Source organism: Labrus mixtus, chromosome 1, assembly GCF_963584025.1.
Source record: "Labrus mixtus chromosome 1, fLabMix1.1, whole genome shotgun sequence".
NCBI classification, from domain to species: Eukaryota; Metazoa; Chordata; class Actinopteri; order Labriformes; family Labridae; genus Labrus; species Labrus mixtus.
In genome coordinates this window covers 7,621,327-7,642,531 of record NC_083612.1, presented here as the reverse complement: position 1 = coordinate 7,642,531, position 21,205 = coordinate 7,621,327, and the positions used below count along the sequence as shown (strand labels likewise).

At 42.8% G+C, this 21,205-nt stretch overlaps 1 protein-coding gene across 2 annotated transcripts in view; it reads left to right on the top strand.

The window, feature by feature from the left end:
- The window catches only part of LOC132979734 (EMILIN-1-A-like), a 30,931-nt gene that overhangs the window by 7,160 nt on the left and 2,566 nt on the right, over positions 1 to 21,205 (top strand). Inside the window, exons 2-13 of one of the 2 annotated variants that reach the window (XM_061045681.1) lie at positions 8,964 to 9,089; positions 10,251 to 10,660; positions 11,296 to 11,576; positions 12,311 to 12,484; positions 14,592 to 14,895; positions 14,935 to 15,722; positions 15,945 to 16,278; positions 16,630 to 16,857; positions 16,958 to 17,206; positions 17,795 to 17,986; positions 20,122 to 20,247; positions 20,454 to 20,471. In XM_061045681.1, coding sequence (XP_060901664.1) covers positions 8,964 to 9,089; positions 10,251 to 10,660; positions 11,296 to 11,576; positions 12,311 to 12,484; positions 14,592 to 14,895; positions 14,935 to 15,722; positions 15,945 to 16,278; positions 16,630 to 16,857; positions 16,958 to 17,206; positions 17,795 to 17,986; positions 20,122 to 20,247; positions 20,454 to 20,471 — 3,230 coding nt within the window. Of the gene's footprint in view, positions 1 to 8,963; positions 9,090 to 10,250; positions 10,661 to 11,295; positions 11,577 to 12,310; positions 12,485 to 14,591; positions 15,723 to 15,944; positions 16,279 to 16,629; positions 16,858 to 16,957; positions 17,207 to 17,794; positions 17,987 to 20,121; positions 20,248 to 20,453; positions 20,472 to 21,205 lie in introns of both variants that reach the window. The other variant, XM_061045600.1, reaches the window with a different exon arrangement.

Below are 21,205 nucleotides of genomic sequence, written 5' to 3'. Positions count from 1 at the left end.
TCTGATTGGCCCTCACAGAACTAATGTTTTTTTTCTGAGTCGATGTATCTAATGCAACAGAGAGCGAGATTTTGGACGATGGATTTATTGCTCTGTCTCTATCCTGGTGGCCGGCCTCGCACACACTGAAAGATTTCAAAAATCTTGTATGATTTTGAAAATGTGAGAGAGCATTGACTGTCGTCGCCATGGTTATGTTCGTTGTGCTTCCTGCTTCAGTCAGCTTGCTTCCCGATTGGCTAGTGGCTCCTTCCATGTAAGTCTGTGCTTGGCCATCCTCGGTGTTCTCCCCACACAAAAGGATTTCTGATCGTAAATATTGAATACGAGATGGTCGTCTCTTAACCGGAAGGTTGTGGGTTCGATCCCCAGCTCCTGCAGCAATATGTCTGATGTGTCGAGCAAGTCACTTAACCCCCAATTGCTCCCGCTGCTTCGTCTGCGGTGTATGAGTGTGTATGAATGGGATTAGTTACCTCTGTTGGTCTCTTTACCCAGCAGCCTCTACCATCAGGGTGTGAATGTGTAGGTGTGACATGCGGTGTAAAAGCGCTTTGAGTAGTCAGAAGAATGACGACAAAAGAACGAAAGAAGCTCAAATCCGAGCGGCCCGATCGTCTTCCGAGCAGATCGGGGAGGTTAAAATGACTCGTAACACACCTCACACCACAGGAACATCTGGCAAGATCATCTTTAGAACATCAGATGATCAGGTCTTTGCTGACTTCTGTCTGAAGAAGGGAATGTGGTGATTAAGGGATGTGTCTTTTTGTTTCTGTATCTTGTAAAATTGTGGCACCCATGGCTCTTTTGCATTTAGGTCATTTCAGAAAGAAGAGGCTAAATTTGCTTCTTTTGGCACCAATACTTTCAGATTGCACATGGGAAGAAACTGAAAATGTTTGTCTTGTAGAAAAGGTTTTTTTCCTTACATGTGAACTTGTCAAGTATTATTTCCAGGTTATTTTTATTCACGCTTTTTTTCCTTCACACGGACGTCCTTCTTTCTGTTATCAGCTGTTTTCATTCGGTTCTCTACCTCTGGGTTTTGGAGTTTGAAGGTCGCAGCTGCTCCTGATACAGAGGATAAAGTGACCGGAGATCGGACCAGGGCTCAACCTGTCTCTATGAATACTGTGGAGTCATTCTGTCCGAGGAATCTGCAGCTCTTAAACCTCTCTCTGAGCTGTGTCAGCCGATTGTTGTGACTACTGTTTTTGTTCTGAATCAGACACATTGAACCTTCAGACTGTGAGCACATCGTCACTGAGGGGTGTAGTTATTTTTTTAAAGATGAAAGTGGAAGTCAAAGATGTCCTCCTAGATACAAACAACACCATCATGGCTGTCCTTTCAAACACAGATGCAACCTTTCCATCAGTTAGAAGTAGGGCTGCACAATGAATCCCAATTTATGTTTATCAGGATATGAGCTTTTACAAATTACAAATTGCAACAGTCTGGATTTATTCCAGTAATTTAGAACAAATATTTAATGGAAACAAACAAACAAAGCTTTCCACTCTCTGCACTACATTTTTCCTGTTGAATGGAGGCCTCAGTATTGTGGTGATCAATGTGATGCAGCCAGAAGAAGCTCGAGCTTGTTCAATCAGGACAAATGTAGCGGTTGTGTACTCTCTTTTGCGTTGTGTGATGAATCAAACATACGGCCACTCTTCTAGACAGTAATAAGCTCCAACACTGCTAAAACAGAGAAACAAATAATTGAGCTAACTGTTAAGCAAGCTACACCACGGAGATCAGGAGTTACAGTTTTAACTAGCAAAACACAACAACGTGGCGAGCCTAAATTATTTAAAAACAGTAATATAATCACAGAAAAGTTTTACAATAATTTCAGACATTCTCTTTAACATATTAAATGGAAAAACATTACTTTCATCAAGAAAAACAAACTTATTTTATAGTATTTTTGCGGAGCTTATTTACACATAAACTTACCACGGGGACAGCAAAGTGCAGACACGGGCTGTATCCGAATTGCCAAGTACCTACTCAATCTTTCAGGAGACAGTAGGCAGTACCTACTGTCCGTGCTGTATACTGTTTAGTACCTACTATTCAGTATGCATGCACAGTAGGCAGATATTTGTTCCTACTTCTGATTCATTCAGTAAGGAAGTGGCGTGAAGTGACGATTTACGTTTCATTTCCTGAAAGCACGCATCCGATCCATACTGCATAAAACCCGGAAGTTAGTATCCATACTGAAATGTTCAGTATACTGAGGTGGACCCAAAAAATGCATACTGAATGACCACGAAAGTTACTGAAACTCCCTACTGAATAGTACGTACTGCCTACTGAACTGTGACGATTCGGAAAGGGCCTCGGGCTGCACCGCTCAAGTCTGCACGGGCCCCAACAGAGGGCGCTCATGTTACAAAGGGCATCAGTCCCAGTTACTCATTAGCATGAATTATAAACAGTATTTACACAATTGAATTAGTAAAATAAGGACATTCTATGCAAAGTGATGGCAAGTGGAATCATTAACTCCGTTACACAGACAGGTGAATAAAGGAAAGTATTTATTACAATGGATAGCATGAAAATGTATGTGGGCCAGAGCTTAAAATAAACGTAGGTATAAAATAATTACATTTGACTGTATGATTCAAATGTTAGTTTCCCATGGTTAAGCCAACACATAAACTCAGCGACTTTATGTGGGATAACTTCTGTATTTATAACAATATTGATACGTATCGATTCTGCAATTATACAGTTCACTTATCAGACGACTTTTAATCCAAAGTGACAAACATCAGAGAGTACAACACAAGCGAGGATCTAGAAAAGAGGAAACACCGTCAACAGCTTTAAGTCCGATCGGACACACAGGTGCTGACAGGAAGTGACCAGAGTCAGAGCACAGTTGTTGTTGTTTTTTAAATTGAAGTTAATATTTCGTCATCAACAACAACAATCAGCATCATAACCATCCTAAATATCGCCATCATCATCATTAAGTGTGTACGTGTTCAAGAAAGAGCTGGGTCTTTAGCTTTTTCTTAAAGGTGTCGGAAGTATCTTATTTCCTCCTTTGCTTCTCCCTGTGAAGCACTTTGGTCAGCTCAGGCAGTTTTCAATGTGCTATACAAATAAAAGGACTTGACTTGACTTCTGTCAGACCTCACGTTGACTGCAGTCTTGCAGGAACTGTTTAGTTTTTGATGAGTCAGCGTTTCTGATGTCACTCGCCCTATAGGCGTACATACATTTTATTTGAAGGTGAGACAAGCCAGTGGCTTCTGTTGTTTTCTCAACATTATTCATCTTGTTATCTCTCAAAAACAAAGCTTTTTCCATGATAATAAATGATTTCTTCATTTCTTGAGACACAACACAAATGAAGTCATTATCCCCGGAGAAGCAACTTTGTTATGACAAGATAAAGAGATAAATATGTTGAGATCTCTGAAAAACAACCAAAATTTGCTTGTTGTCAGGGTAAAACTAATTAAATGTATTGATGATTGTCCTCTTCATGCTTCCATACCAGCTTTGTAAATGTATTTTTTCTTTTCATCAGATCGTTCACCTTTAAATCCAAACACTTCACTGACATTAACAGTTCATTTGTATAGACTTTGACAAAAGAAACAAAGTTAGGAAATGATTTAAATCACGAGAGATGAGTAAATAAAGTGAAGATGATTATTTATTTGAACAGACGATGAGGTATTTCAGTATTGTCAGAACGTTTTAGCGGTAAGAATCCACAGGGAGATGGTGTAATGGAAGGGCGTCTGCTGTGAGCAGCAAGGATTTATCCCCACGTGGAGTCCAGACGCGGGTGGTGGAGGTGTCGGTGGACGGCCGCTGCCAAGGCGGATGAAATAATGATGGTGATGAAACATCAAAGACTTGGAACAGATGGGAGGTGTCGGGGGAGGGGGGAGACACCATAACAGCAGCAAGAATGATCTGGAAACAGAGAAAGAGTATTTAAAGACACAGCAGCAGTTTTATAGGCTGACGATGAGGGAGTGTTGCGCTGCTATTGGATAAATATGAACAGCTGATGTCTGCAGGAAAATATGAGCGAGTATGCACGAGAAGACAGAATGCAGACTGCTTTATAAACAACAGGACCAGCATGCAAAATAGAAACTGACTCATTCTACTTGTGATAGAACTTCAGCAGTAAATAGTAACCATCCATCCACTCTCTATATCTATACTATTATCAGAGTCACAGGGGGGCTGGAGCTGATCCCAGCTGTCATTGGCCGAGAGGCGGGGTTACAACCTGGACTGTTCACCAGCCAATCACAGAGCTGACATATAGAAACCAGCCACAGTCACATTCACACTTACAGACAATTTAGAGTCACCAGTTAACCTAACGAGCATGTCTTTGGACTGTGGGAGGAAGCCGGAGTACCCGGAGAGAACCTGCACATGAACGGGGAGAACATGCAAACTCCACACAGAGAGGCTCCTGTCAGACGGGGATTCAAACCAGGAACCTCCTCGCTGTGAGGAGACAGCGCTAACCACTGCCCCACCATGCAGTGTGTGCCCATGAGGACAATAACTAATCGGTGCTATTTGTTTTTTTTTAACCAGGCTGTAAACGTGTTAATCTCTGCTGTAAAAACAGGCTTTTTTGAATGGGTGTGTATGTGACCTCTGGTGCTTTTGCAGTCAGCCTCTAGTGGACACTCGAGGAACAGGATTCTGCACTCCTGCATTGACTTCATTATTGAAGACCGGAGGTTGCCGCTTGGTTCATCACCAGGGCATACAGGATATTATAGTAGAAATCACTGATATAAAATACGTTTTTAAACCTCTTACTGTAGAAAACGTAGATTTAACTTGTCTGTCTGGACTTGTGTTTGTTCTGAGGTCTTGTTTTCCCCTTTCTTTGAAGTAAAAGCAGCCTCGTTATCTGGACGTTTGACATCAGTTTGTTTCTCAAGCTGCAGAAATTTAAAGTCCTGCTTCCTGTTCTGCAGGCCGGAAAAAATAAATCATCACAATTAAATTAACACACAAAGACACACAGTCCGTTTGCTCCAACATGGCCGACCCAGAAACACACTCCTCATTATCACACCACAATGACATCAGCACCATGCGCTGAACATTTCCTGTGATTTCAGTCACAGTATGACACGCACACACACACACACACACACACACTTAATGTGTACGGTTGTGTTTAATCGGTCTCTGTGTGTGTGAGAAAGTGTCAGATGATCTGCACAATGTTTTCATTTATACACAGAATAAATAACCGTAATAAAGAGTTTTTAAAGCAGAAAATGCAGCCGCTGTGCCTCAGGCTCTTTTGCTCTTTTCATGTTCTCTTTATTTGAACTTTAAAAGCGAGTCAAAACACTCAAAAATGTCAGAGAACAATTGTTGCCCTTGAAGAACTCGAACATTATGGTTTAGTGGACCGACCTCTGTGACTGATTGTTTAAGCATTGTTGTAAGGAGAAAATGTCAGAGGTTTGTCTGAAATGAAAAACTTATTTTTGCATTAATTCACTGCAAGTGTCCTCTGGTAACTTGGGCTTGTTTTTTAGTAGGTAAGGTTTGTCATTTCCTCCAGATACACTTTTTAAGATTTTGTTTGAAATTGTCTTTAGGTCCTGACAGAAATTTATAACTCATGTTCTCTGAAAAAGGAATGAAGAAAAACCGTCATCTGTAGCCGTTGTAAGCCTGTAAAAACTTCAACCAATGTCTGCCACGAGGTACCAATCTGATGAACCAATCAGGCGCCTCTCTGTCTCCCTGCTCGTTCTCTACCCTTTGCATGCACGAGCCCACACTCAAAGCAATGAGCTGAGGTCTGCTTCTGGAACAACGGCGCTTGTGCATGTAAGTGAGGGGGCGTGGCTTTAGAGGGAGCACAGGGGGGAGGGGGTGGGTGCAGAAGGTGCACTGAGGGAATGCTACTTTCAAAATCATGCTAGTTTTTGAAAATGACCAACCCTGCCTTTAACATTCTGTGGGAGTAAGGGTGTCACTATACCAGATCACTTTTAAACTTCTAATAAAAACCAGATACTATTAGTGCCTGTTTTGTTACTAAGGCAACAACTATATAAGTCCCAGGCCCCCAGTATTGGGTCATTTTCTTTGTTTTTATATACCAGAAATTTCAGGCAAACCTCTGCACACTGGCTAAATTCCACAAATACTTTGGCAACCTTTCATTACCCAAAATGTTTGAATGCAACTTTTGATGAATTCAATCCTCTCCTAAATCAATGATTTCAGAAAGTCAAATACCAACTGTTATTAAATCAGCTGATATCGAGATTGTGGAGAGCGACAAATATCTAGGTGTTAGATTGTGTTTTCAACTTCATGACGACACTACCTCTAAAAAGGTTCAGCAAAGATTGTCATATTTGAATGTTCCTTCTGAGATGATGACTCTCTTTTATAAACATTTAATTGAATCTGTTTTACACTTTTGTATCGCTGCATGGTTTGGAAGCTTAACCAATAAGAACAGAGTTAGGAAGCTTGTCAAAACAAGCAGCAGAATATCAGGGAGGTGGTCAGGCTGGGCTTCTGACCATTTATGACCAGCAGGTCCTGAGGAGAGCTAAGGCTATACTGGTCTACTCAAATCACCCACTTGTGTGAGTGAGTTTGACCTTTGACCCTCAGGTCGTCGTTTTAGAGCTTCTGTGAGGACATTTGCACACCTCCACTTTGCCCTTTACTAACTTGGAATTCCCATTTTGGTTTGAGCTCTTGACTGATTTGGTATTCAATGATTTATATTGTTTTATATTTTCTTGTGTTTGATTTTTTAACTTTGTCATAATTTAGATATTGCGGTGATGTTGTCCTTGTGTTTTTGTTGTCTTCTATGTGCTCCTGCTGCGAAACAAACATCTCCTTGTGGGACAGTAAAGAATCTGAATCTGAATCCTACGCACCTGTCTTCTGAAATAGAAGTTAGTTTCAGTGCTATTCATCATTAAAATAACAAATAATGTATTGTTTCAATACATGTGGTAAAGTATTGAACATTTTGACACCTTTAAATGTGAGAAACATTTAAATAAACACTTAGAGATGAGCTGTGTGGAAAAAAGAGACACTACTCCAGAACATCTGCACATGCTCAGTTCTGACCTCATTTGACCCAAACAGATGTTTTTTGTTTAACGAAAATATCCTTAAGAAAGGTTTTTTTAACCCTCGGTGTCACTGAGTGATTGTAAAGTCATGTTGAAAACAGGCGGAGCGAGACACTCTGTCATCAGTGTTTATAACAAGAAAGGAACAGAGTGAGACCTCCCTTATGCTGTATATGATTGTTAAGAAAGGTCATGAATAAATTAGATAGAGTGAGACCTCCCTTAAGCTGATTGTTAAGAAAGGTCATGAATAAATTAGACAGAGTGAGACCTCTTTAGTTTAATATGAGTATGTAGGCTTTGTAGTTCAGGTCAGTGTCATAGACTGTATATTAAGATGGACAGAGCAACAGCCGCCTAAGAGTGAAGCCATAACATTTAGAGCTCCCCCTGCTGGCTGGCTGAGTATAGACTATAAACCTAAAACTAAAACCCACTCAAATTGTTGTTTATTTTGTATTTTTGTACTGTTTTAAGCTAGGGGTATTTTACTTCCTGTTTGGATATAAACCTGCTTTCATTTTGAAGGGGGGACTAGTGGTAAACTGAAGTCAAGGTTACAACATTAAAGGCTTTATATGCGATTTTTTGATCCAGCAGATGTCGCCCTTGAGCACCAGAATGAAACCAAAACAACTCATGGTGCATTGTGGGTTAGCATGCTAATGCTAGCGATCTTTATTATGCTCGTATCTTCACACTGCATGTAAATTTACTTGAAATGAGCGTGATCTAGAAACACAGTTAAGCAGTGAGTACAGTATGTTATTCTTCTTTTCTCTAGTCCCTCAATTAAACAACTTTTATTCGCGAGGGGAGGAGTCAGCCGGCCGTCCTGACGATGTAAACAAACTGAAGATAGGACTCTGAAAACATCACAGACAGTGGGACTCGGGTGTTACACCCATTGTAGACAGTCATGACTCACAGAGTTATTTTCAGAGGATATACTTGATTTATATTATATTTAAGTGTGAAAAATCGCATATAAAGCCTTTAAGGATCTTATTACGGATCAAAAAGTGAATGAAAACAGTTTTAGAGGACGGATAAAAAAGTGAAATGTTTGAGTTCAAGAGGTGGATATTACTATTTATTGGTTATCTGAGACGTCTTACACCTAATTTCCAGATCCAAGGTTTTGTTCCGTCCTGCTCCCCCTGGATCCATTTCTGGAACGTGAGTGCAGCTGTACACACATCACATGAAAACTACAAGATCACGCGGGAATAAAGAGATAAACATGCAAGCATGTTGCTTTGTCTTTCTGATGGTGATTTGTTATTCATTCTGTGCCGGTTTTTGACGTCATGTTGATATAAAGTGATGGAAAATATGATCGTGAGTCCGTATATTGTGTTTTATTTTGAAAATAACTGGACACTCTGTGCATTTCCTTGCCTGACTTCCTGTCCAGGTCGTTCTAGTCAGTCCAGCTTGACAAAACATGAGGAAATAGCACACGATAAATACCAAAAAAAAAAAAAAATGTATGCATTGATTTCAGACCTTTATCAAATTAATTTGACAAGGAGGAGGCGGCTTAATTAGCTATACTGCAGCCAGTCAGCAGGGGGAGCTCCATAACTGTCATGTTGTAAATCTTTTTATTCAATCATTGGTGCAGATCATGTTCACTCAAAGCTTTAAAGTTTAAATCACAATCTACACCTTATCAGTTGTTTCTGTTTGTCTTCTTTCACACCTGTATATCCTTTAACATCCTCACCTGTCTGATTGGGTTCAAATGTGTTAATGCTGCCTGCAGGTAGCTCCTGAATTAACATCTGTGTGTGTGTGTGTTTTTGTATCAAACAGGAATTGGTGTGCGTTCGTGGTGACAAAGACGGTGAGCTGTGTGGTCGAGGACGGAGTGGAAACGTACGTGAAGCCTGACTATCATCCCTGCAACTGGGGGAGCGGACAGTGCAGCAGGGTGGTGGTGTGAGTACACACACAAAAACAAACACACACACACACACACACACACACACACACACACACACACACACACACACACACACACACACACACACTCACACACACACACACACACACACACACACACAAACACACACTCACACACACACACACATACACACAGATATTGATCTAACCTGTCATATTGCAGGCTTAGGTCGGTGTCCGATACTTTAGTTTAGTTACTGATGGTTGAGATCACTGGTTGAAATGAATTGTAGTTTCTTTCCATTTTTACCAAAATAACAACAACAAGTTTAAGTTATCACATACACATTGCTATGGAAACCTGTAAATGAAAAACGATTATTTAAAGGTCCAATCAGTAAGATATGTAGTGACTGATATTATAAAGTGACCTTACTATATGATCAGACATTAAGGAAACATGCTATGTTGAAGTGCTGGCTTCTCTGACAACAATGCAGCAGCCAGTATGTCCTCCTTCTAACTTTAGATTCTGGTCCTGAATGCTCTGGATTTGTTTGGACCAGAGAAGGTAGGCGTTTTAAAGCGTTTTGAATGCCCCTCGGTTTGCCAGATATGAGAGCAGTTATCAGGTCAAACCAACAGGTGTTGCAGCGATGGAAGCGGGCGAGAGAACTGGTTCAGATAGAAGTGATTGTACCCGACCTAAAAAGCCTCTGCATGTTTCTAATAAGCTCCACGAGCAGAAACGTGCTCAAACTAGGATCAATATTGGAGATGCTTTTGAAAAATGGAGAGAGGTTAGAACGCAGAAAGGTTTACAGACCGATGCAGAGCTGGATAAACACTGAAGCTTCAGTGTCCACCACATGGCGACCTGAGTGGGCATCGACTCTAGAGAGGAGGGGGGGAGACAGCTCTCTACAATGTTTTGAATTTGGACTGCAGTACCCATTTGAAACACTAGGGGGCAGAGTTACATATCGCTCCTTTAATAAAAAATTTGACCGTTAACTCATTCCCCTAATTGGATTGAGAAAACATTGAATGTTAAACCTGGCGTGGTGAATTGTATCGTATCATAGTCAGAGATAATGGTTACATCCTTAGTTCAAACTCTACAGACTTCCTCTTTTTTTTAAACTCTTGTCTTGGTTATTTAAATCAAACATATCTTCGTCTCTCATGTCTCTGCAGCTATCGGACGTACATGAAGCCGCGCTACAAAGTGGCCTACAAAATGGTGACGGATATGGAGTGGAAGTGTTGCCATGGCTACAGTGGAGAGGACTGTAATGACAGTCCAGTCGGAGGAGCGGGAACCCAGATATCAACCACTAGACCTCAGCCCAGGCCGGGACAGGGAGGAGCTGGAGGGCAGGGAGGAGGAGGAGGAGGACAGGGAGGAGCAGGAGGAGGACAGGGGGGAGGAGGATATGGAGGAGGAGGAGGACAGGGAGGAGGACATGGAAGAGGAGGACAGGGAGGAGGAGGACAAGGGGGAGGAGGACAGGGAGGAGGAGGATATGGAGGAGGAGGAGGACAGGGGGGAGGAGGACAGGGGGGAGGAGCATATGGAAGCGGCAGCTCTGGATCTGGACACAGTGGTGAGCAGGATCTCTTTATGTGCAATCATTTTACAGGATCTGTGAAAATCTGTGTCGTCTGTGTAATTTCCTCTATGTCCTCTGTCATTTTACTGTACGAGAAATAGCAGCAACCTCAGTCCCTGCAGTCCCTCGAGTGTCCACTAGAGGCAGGATGAAAAGGCCAAGGAATCCCCATTCGGTTCAATACTAAAATGCTCGATTTTTTAGCAGAAAGGAACATTTCTACAGGAAGGGAGGTGGTGCGCTGACGGACGGAGGAGAAGGCTTTATTTTGGTCCAAGACACTGGTGCTAAAGTGCGACATCTAGGACGTCTACTCTGAAAGTCGCATATGATACCTTTAATCTTAAAATAAATCCTGGCTTCTTGGGGCATACATTAGAGCCAGAGGGATGTCTGTGCAGACTAGGCAGACAAGAACAACTTCTCAGTGAGGAGTGATAGGAGGGATTTGGGATGCACCCTGTGTGTAGGATACAACATGAGGTAATCTGTGAGCGGTGCTGACCCCTGCTGGTTAACAGCACGAATTGCTTTTATTGCATCAGCTGTGTATCTCTGCCTTTGCTCTCTCGTGTTTGGAAAAGCTTCTCTGATTGAATCTCTAAAGTTGCAGCATCTTTTCCTTCCAGGCCGAGCAGAGAATGAGAGGGTGAGGCAGCTGGAGGAGAAGATCACGCACCTGACCAAGAACCTCCACGACCTTCAGACCACCATGACCACCATGAACGAGAACTTCCAACGAGAGGTCAACAAGCCAGGACGTGGTGGAGGAGGAGGAGGATCGGGAGGAGAAGTGGGAGGAGCCGGCTCTTCAGGAGGAAGAAACCCCGCTGATGCTGCTCAGCCAGAGATTAAAGAGACAATTAACAGCATTCAGAACAAACTGGACCAGCTGGACAACCGCACACAGGTTAGATACTGTCACATTAGCCATTTTCACATCTGTACTCCTGAATATATCCAGACATTCTCCTGACCTGTTCACACATGCTCCTCACAGCGGGAGGAGAACAGACAACATAATGCAGTAGTTTAATTACATGCAAAGAGATCGTGTGCAGACACTCTATGCACCGTGCAGCAGTCACAGGACATAAATGTCACTTCCCCTCCTATTGGCTCGAGGTGAATTCTCCGGAGAATATCCTGCTGCGTTCTCACATCAGCTCACTCGGACTTGCTGCGGAAAAAATATTAGGTGTCTGTCAGGAGAAACTTTGGGTGAAGTCAGAGTGTAATTTGTATTTTTCAAGTTTGCGTTCACACATACAGCTCCTCCAGGAAATATCAGGAGTTTTTCAGTAGTTTTCTGCAAGTGTGAAAGCACTTCCTGTGAGTATTAAAGAGATTAAGCTGAGTAGTTCATATTTAAACGTGCTCTAATGATCATCTGCAGTTATGTTGAATGTTTTTGTCTTAAGTTAATCTGTGCGACACGTTTGAAGCTCTGGAAGTACAAAATGTTAAAAAATAATATCAGCTGTTAAGAACTATGTGGAGACAGGAGAGAAAGATTTATCCCCTAAAACAACCTGCAGACCGTTCTGTTGGGGAAGATGATCATGCATTAAAACAGCTCTCCATAAGTTGGTCTTTATGTCCGGTCTAAATGGGAATAAAAGTGACTTGTCTCTGTTCCAATAGGCTCACGATAAAACGCTGGTCAGCATCAACAACCACCTGGTGAACGGGAAAGGGAACGACCTGGACGGAGGCGCGTCTGGAGGAGGACTGAGCGGAGGGAAGCTGAACTCGCTGAAGGAGGAGATCCTGAGGGAGCTGGAGACGAGGGTGTCCCTGTCCTGCTCCTCCTGTCAGGTATCACATCCACCTGAGTGAGAAATGTCTTACTCCTGAAGCAGAGTTGTGCAGCCATAGAAGGGATAAACTTTTGGAACAGCTCAGAGTTGTTATTGATAAATCAGACTGTAATAATCTTCCACATCTTTTTGTGATGGAGGTAGAAACTCCTGACTGGGTAGCTGTTCTTTCTGGTGTCCTACAGAGAGAACACAATATGTTAGTATCACTATCATGAAAATACACAGTTACTATACTGCTGGTCAACAGAGCCATCTTGTGGCCAAGTGGTGTAACTGTGCTTTTTTCTCTCTGGAAAAAGGTTGTGTGCTTTCATATATCATAAACACTTGAAATATACATTATAGATTTTTTATTTGACATGCAGAAAACATAAAGTCACAAAACAAAGTTATCAAAGTGAGAAGGAATATTGCAAGGCTAACGTCTAAAGTTATGACATTTATACAACCTCTCATATTCACCTCTAATAAGCGTTACAAACATGTAGGTTAATAGTGAAACATGTTTTTTTAAGGTGGTTGGATCTGAAGATCAGAGGGGTTTTGACGTGTTTGAACGTACTCAAAAATCATTCTCTGTTGCACCTTGTCAGGTTTAAGTTGGTGTGACATCATCATGAGCGTTATTAAAACTAAACACTCGTCAGGGAGGATTGACAATTAAAATGACAAAAACAGACTTTCTAATTAAGGTCTTCAAATAAGCCCGTAATTCAAAATGAACTGAAAGAGACAACACTTTAAAAACTCCAAACTTTCTATTCATAAGTCAGATTCACCTGACAGGTCTGGATAAAAATCTTATTCAGGATAAGATTAGATCATTCTTTATTCATCCCCAGAGAGGAAATTCAAAAAGATGAGAAGAAGAGCGTGCATATGAGTGTAAATAAAATAGAAAAAAGAAAGGAAGGGCGCTGGTGGCCCAGTGGTTAGTGTGCGGGCCCCATGCATGGAGGCTGTGGTCCTCCAAGTGGGCAGCACAGGTTCAAATCTGACCTGTGGCTCATTTCCTGCATGTCATTCCTCACTCTCTCTATCCACTGACCTATCTCTCATATAAAGGCACAAAAATCCTAAAAATGAATCTAAAAAAAATAAATAAATAAATGTACCTACAACTATTGAGTAGTAATTATAAGTCAACTTTACACCAATTAACTGCCAAACAAAAACATTAACAGGACCTTTAGGCCTAGTTCACTCGTAGGCGGGGTTTTTTGTTAAACAGACGTTTTCCACACACGTGTGTATGAAAATCCAAAATGTGCAGAAAAACCTCCGCCTACATTAGGACTAGGCCTCAGACATGTTAAAGTTAAAGTGAGTTATGAGATAAAATGACAAGTTTGAGATACTGTAAGGTGACAAAATGTAACGTCCATCCATAATCTATCTGCTTTTTCCTGTTCGAGGTCACCGGGGGCTGGAGCCCCCAATCAATATAAAAATAAACATTGGCTAGAAGTATGACATGATAACAGTTCTTTAGCTTAGTGTAGTGTGTATGAAATGATTCAGGGAGTCAATGACGGGTCCTGGGTGTAACAGTGTGACAGCCACTTGGGGAATTTCAAGATATAAAACAAACTGGTGTTTCAGAAGGTGGGGGGGAGGCTTTGACCCAGTAGACCCTGCCTCCATTGGCCTGGTGTGTGGGGCTGCAGGCCAGTGTCTGAGGACCGTTGTTATGGGGACCAGGTGTGAGGGGTGTAGGATGTTGGAGAGGTACTGAAGGGCATGGAGGGATTTAAAAGTGAGGAGGAGTATTTTGTATCTGATTCAGGATCTAACTGGGAGCCAGTGGAGGTGGATGGGGGTCATGGTGATGTGCTGCCAGGGCTTGGTGCAGGACATTATCTAAGTAACATAGTGTTTTTACTCAATCATACTGTAGTTTTTATTCCTTGAAAAAAGATCAGGTCAGGTGGACGTGGCTTCATGAGTGTCATTTTTGACAGGCAATTAGCCAAATACACTCGCTTCGATCTGAGTTTTTGTAGTGAGTTGTGTTTAAGGTAGAATTGAAATGACTCTAAAGAGCGACACTGTGAACTACGTTACAGGTGAAGTAAAACACACTTTGTTTCTGTGTTCTCCAGGCCGGTGTGGAGGATCTGCGCAGACAGCAGCAGGTGGACAGAGAGAGCATCCGAGCTCTGCAGAAGCAGCTAAATGCCATGGACGTACGGTACCGGCAGGGCCAGGACGGGCTGCGACGGGAGGTGCTGCGCTCGCAGGGCTGTTGTGACACTGTGGACGACCTTCAAAGACGTGTCACTGACGCCGAGCGCAAAATCAGCTCGGCCTCAGAGAACTTTGATCTCCTGAACAACCGCCTGGACAAGGAGCTCAGCGGGGCCGGTGGCAGCAGGGACAAGGAGGGAGGAGGTTTTGGGGGTGACGGTGGAGTTGGAGGAGGTGGTCAAGATCCTTTTGGTGGAGGTTTTGGGGGTGGCGGTGGAGTTGGAGGAGGTGGTCAAGATCCTTTTTCTGGAGGTTTTGGGGGTGGTGGTGGAGTTGGAGGAGGTGGTCGAGATCCTTTGGTGACAAAGGACGGACTAGACAATCGGCTGAAGGAACTGGAACGGCGGATCAACAACACAGTGCAGGAGACCGAGAGGAGCTGCTCCTCCCTGGAGAACGACCTGAAGGATTACTTCCACAGAGAGCTGGGAGACCTGAGGACGGTGTTCCTGGAACGCTTCGATGACCAGGCCTACAGGATCGCAGACGTGGAGCTGGACGTGGGGATGGTGAAGGACAGGGTGAGCGACCACGACAAGACGCTGTCCAAGCTGGAAAACAACACCATCGTCTTGAGCCGCAGGTTGGAGGAGTGCCGCTGTGGAGGCTCAGAAGGAGGCGGAGGTAGCGGTAGCAGCGGCCGAGGTGATGGAGGAGGTTGGGGAGCAGGAGGAGAGGGAGGACAAACAGGAGGAGGAGGTGGTGGTGACAGGGGAGCAGGAGGAGAGGGAGGACAAGGAGGGACTACTGGAGGAGGAAGAGGAGATGGGGGAGCAGGTGGGGGGGGAGGAGGAGGAAGTCAAGGAGGTAGAGGAGGAACCACAGGAGGAGGTTCAAGTGGTGGATTGTCTGGGATGGGAGGAGAACGAGAAAATACAACAAATAAATCATTCGAGTGGAGAGTGATCGCCAACGAGGATCAGATCCGTCACTTCAGCACCCGGCTCAAAGACCTGTCGGTGTCTGGAGACTCTCTGCTCGACAAGGTGAGACGGATTATCTTAAATAATGATGTCTGCTTGTTTGGAAGGCACTACACTCCAGATAAATTCATATTTTAGTGTCCATCAGATGGTGTTTCTACTGTGGTGTGATTTTAAACTGATCTAAAAGTGACTCCAAAGTCAGAGTAAAAATTTGAAATAAATATTTATGAAAGGACTGTTTTTTTTTTTAATGAATATTAACACGTCATCATCATCTCTGAGGTGGTGGACCTGAGCCATGACGTCCGTAAGATCAAAGCTCTCACGGGCGATCACGGCGAACACTTCAACCGCATCGTGACGGAGGTGGAGATGCTGGGCCACGACTCTGAGCTGTGCCAGAAGGTGGAGGACGAGCTGCGGAAGCTGAAGAATCAATCCCAGGATGCACTGGGGCGCATGCAGAGCCACATCAACAGGATCCACTTCCGACTGGATTCGGGGAGAGAAGGCTGCTCTCAGGTCTGCTCACACCTGGAGGACGAAGTCCGCCTGCTCAGAGACGACGTCCGGAGGTGCACCGGCCAATGTAAAAGCGGCCCGGACACTCCCACAGGTCAGAGAAACCCAGACCCCTTGGATACTGCTGGAAACCAATCTTTCTGTTTTCAAAACAGCAAAAACACAAAGTACTATAAACACAGCAGCAGATCCTCTATACTGTGACATTTCAAACAGGAGATATTTAATTAAGAGTGAACTATTATTTATTTAACAGTTTAGGAAAAGATAAATATGCTGTTTGGGGATTAGTCATGATGACATCATACACTCAGAGGGGTAGCAAGCCGATAGCTGGATAGGATATGGAGTCTAGACCCTGGTGATGGTGGTCTAGAGAGGAATGCAGGATGTGATGAGGAGGGGGTTTCTGGATTATTGAAGTTGTATCTGTAACTCACTCCAGGTGGTGGTGCTGGCAGCACTGGTGGGACTGGTGGACGGGGACCTGGTTTGGATGCTGAGAAGCCTTTAGACGGCCACAGCGTCATCGGAGGCTCCATCAACAACAACCAGCTGAAGACTCTGCAGGGCGAACTGTCTGAAGTCATCCTCACCTTCAGCTCCATCAACGACACTCTGAAGGGGCTGGAACACACGGTGCAGAAACACGGCAGCGTCATCACCGACCTCGGTGCGCCCAGCCTCGGAAACATTGACTCAATGCATTAATTACTGCACATTTCTGAGCTACAATTCATTCATTCATTCATCCATCCTCTGAATCCTAACAGGAAACACCAAGGATAAGATCATCTCTGAGCTGGACAAAATCCAGGAAGAGGTGACGGATCACATCGAGGACAGCCGCGAGCGTCTGGACGGGATGGACCGGGACGTGCGGCGGTTTGAGAGCACACTCTTGGTGGAGATGGGAGACTGTAAGAGGTCCGGAGACGGGCTGGAGAAGAGGCTGTCCAAGCTGGAGGGAGTGTGTGGGAGGCTGGATAGTGTCTCTGACTCCATCCACAAGATCAAGGAAGGTAAGGTTCATTCTCATGGATCCTTCTGTATTTATTCATCATGATAAAACTCCTCTAAGTATACCTTTTTAAATGTAATTTATATACACAAACCAGTCTTATTGTGTGAGCCGGAACACTGGTGGAACAATAACTGAGTTGAAAGGTATTCAGAAATTCAATAAGGTGTTTTAACTCGAGAAGATTGAAGCTGAGAGTGCTGCTGTTAGAAAGCACAACAGAAGCTGGGTGGGTAAGAGATGACAGCAAACAGCAAAATTATTCAATTAAAAAGTTTAGCGCTGTTGCCTCACAGTGAGGAGGTTCCTGGTTCGAATCCCTGTGGTACAGGAGCCTCTCTGTGTTAAGTTTGCATGTTCACCCAGTGCATATGGGTTCTCGTTGGGTACTCCAACTAGGATCGGCTCCAGCCCCCCCAACCCTGAACAGGAAAAGTGTATATCCTGACTGAAATGCTCTCTGGGACTTGTAGTTTACTCCTCCTCTTAAGTGAAGACTGACCATGTACCAGCGAATTCTCGTTGAACTCATGAGCACAGATGATGTGCAGAGTGTTTCAATGTGTCTTGTTATATGTTCGACTTGCAGGACTGAACCGACATGTTTCCAGTTTGTGGACGTGTGTTTCTGGTCTGAATGACACGGTCATCCATCACGGAGGAATCATGGACATTGTTCAAAAGAACCAGGACGACGTCTACACCAGGATGAAGACTTTGAACTCGAGTGTGAACCAAGTCATCAAAGACCTGCAGAGCTTCTCTGAGCACGACTTGACTGGTGAGCTCGACTCTCTGCTCTCTTTTATACTTTAACCATACCTGTATATAACTCACTCTCACAGTGATGGTTCAACGAAGCGGTCTAAACAGAACCGTGTTTTACAGCAACTAAATACAGTTTGGTTTCTTATTTTTTGGATGGATTACATGTTATTCTCAGCAGCTTTGGTACAAACTGGAGTGAACATTTTGATTTAATATGTGGTTTGGCAATGTTAGAAACACTTTGAAATACTTGTTTTTGGAGAACAGGTTGGTCAGCTCATCAAATGTTAAAACCAATGAACAGGTGACATGTCTTAAACCACAACGGGTGAAACTGCTTGGCGAGCAAGTTGTGAAAGTAGTAATACGTCTCTATTGATCTTATATCAATTCAAACAAGAACAGTGACACTGTGATGACAAGGACTCGACTCTTTCTAACGTCCGTCAAAGTAAAATATGAATTTTGAATAAAAGAATAAAGCTTGAGTTGAGGGGCTGACAGCACTGAATGCAACGAGAACAATGATTTTTAAAATATATGCTGATGCTTCTTATACTAAAACTGATTTTAAGGTCAGACAGTATGTTTATGATGTATTGTTTGTTTTGTAGGCACCGCGCTGCTCAACCGAGGTTTGAATAAGCTCTTTTTGTTAACCCACTAACTGCAGTCAGAAGTGTTGGTTTGACGTTTCAACCATTATAGTAGAAAAATCACCAAACTGCAAGTCTGTCTCGTATACATGTTGAATGTTGACTAATCTGTGAATACATAATTTGTGCTGGTGTAAGCTGATTTATTGAGTTCAGACAGAGCTCGAGGTTTTTGTGTCCAGCCACTGCCAGGACAAATAACACAACTTAAACCACAAATGGCGCCGCTCAACTTCCATCAACACGGCTAACACAAACACTATGACCACTAACACTGTCACCAACGCCACCACCAACTAGGCTAACACTAATAAAACCAATGCCACTGACAGCACAACAACTCCAACACATACTGATAATACTTACACTTCTCCACCTACACTTAAACAAATCAACCAACAGCACTTACACAGTCACCACATGCACTAATAATAACTATAAACACAATGACTGACATGGTGAGTTTCAAAAACTCTGATAGCAACGTTACTAACAAAGAACAGACCATAAATAACAACACTTCTAACATCAACAAGACTGACAGTAACAGCACATACACAAAAAACACCCATACCACTAACCCAACTTACACCAACATTAATACCACTTACACCATCCCACAAACACAAAAACCACTTACACCAAAAACAACCATACACATAAAAGTAACACCGCCATTGGCACCAATACTACAACCACTTACCACCAACTTCACCAACAATATAAGCACACCAACAAAACCAACATCATTACAACAAATACAGAAAGTACTTACACCACCACTTACAAAACTAACACTAAAACCACAACACCTATTACACCCACCAACACAGCTTAAATTCACAACCATCACAAATACAGCAAACCAACACAACCAACATCAACACAACAAACACAGGCAATACTTACACCACCACTAAAGCAACTAACACTAGAACTAACACAACTGATACCACAAACAACACAACGAACACAAACACAGCAAACCACCAACACAACAGTACTCTGTCTTTAAATGTGTTGTTCTGGTTACCAGTGTCTTGTTGTATTCTTACATGTGTTGTTGACATCTTCTGTGTCTTGTTGTCATCTTCAGTCCCTTTTTGTACGAGTCCTTTCTCTATTTGTTGATTGTACTTTAGTGGTATCTTTAGTTGATGTTCCTTTTCAAACAAACGATTCTGACATGTTGCTTTGTATGAAAAAAGACTTAAACTGCTGCTAACACTCCAACAGATATCCACACATAACCTTTGTGATGCTAACAGACAGAAAATAAAGTGTTGAAACACATTTTTGTGGATATGTAAAAGCTTTTTATAACCTTTTTAACTTGATCTGCTTCACTTTCCTTCACATTTGTTGACTGAGCCATTTACACACCTCCACAACTCTTCATAGATCTATTTTCATTCCGCATGTTGTGCAGATGATGTACTAGGATGATGTTTATTTTTTGTTGTTTGTTCATTTCATTCATATTCTTACACAGGCCTGCCTGGACCTCCAGGACCACAAGGAGAGAGGGGCTTCAACGGACTGCCAGGTCCACGAGGAGCTCTTGGACCTCCTGGACCTCTCGGACGATCAGGTGAAAGTGGACTACGAGGTCTACCAGGTACGTCTACCTGATAATTTAAAGATTGATAGAGGCAGTAGGGCATAGGGTTCAAAGAGATATGAACTTTGAACACAGGGGGCCTAATATAAAGTTTGTTTACAGAGATTAAATTGATCAAGACAGCAAGACGATTATCTTATTGATTTCTCTTTGTGATATTTATTCTTCCCCCGTCTCTTATCTTCTGCTCTTTTTCCTCACAGGTCCCAAAGGTGAAACAGGTATGTAACCTATGTTTTTTTTATTTTATTTTGTTTCACATAGAAAATATGCCTGAATAAGCAGACACATCAGTTGTGTTTGTTTAAATATTGTTCATTCAGTTGGGTTTTCCGTTGCCTGGGTTCTAATAGTGGGTTTTTATGACTTTCCTGTGATGTTTAGTTTATTTAGGTTGTTTGGGTTCTCACACTGTTTGGTTCTTGCGTTGTCATTTGTGTTTTTATTGTTGTTTGGGTTCTTAAGTGTTTGGGTTTCTCTGCTTTGTTCTAATGTTGCTTTTGCAACTTTGTAAAACCTGTGTTTTAGTGTGCTAACATTAGCATGCTAACACAACAATGCAGGCCACAGGAAATTGCAGCTCAAGCAAAGGACAATATTATCTGCCGCTTGCACTTAACGGTGCTTAATTATGGTGCATTCACATTAATAACTCCTTTGTGTGAACTCAAGTGGAGGGGGGTTGGAGGTGTGACTCTGGAGGAGAGCAGCTAGGCTTCAGTATGGAGGAGGTGTGGCCAAACAGCAGTTTGTTTTGGTTTAATACTGGTGCTCAAGGGTGACGTCTACTGGATCAAAAAGTCGCACATTCTTCCTTTAAAGGTTCTAAGTTAACATAAATGCACTCTTCAGGTCATATACCAGGTACGTTGCAGTTGCAAAGTAATTGTAACTGCAAAGAAATGATGCTTACTAAGGAACCATCACTTTCAGAATTGGAGAGGAACACATAATA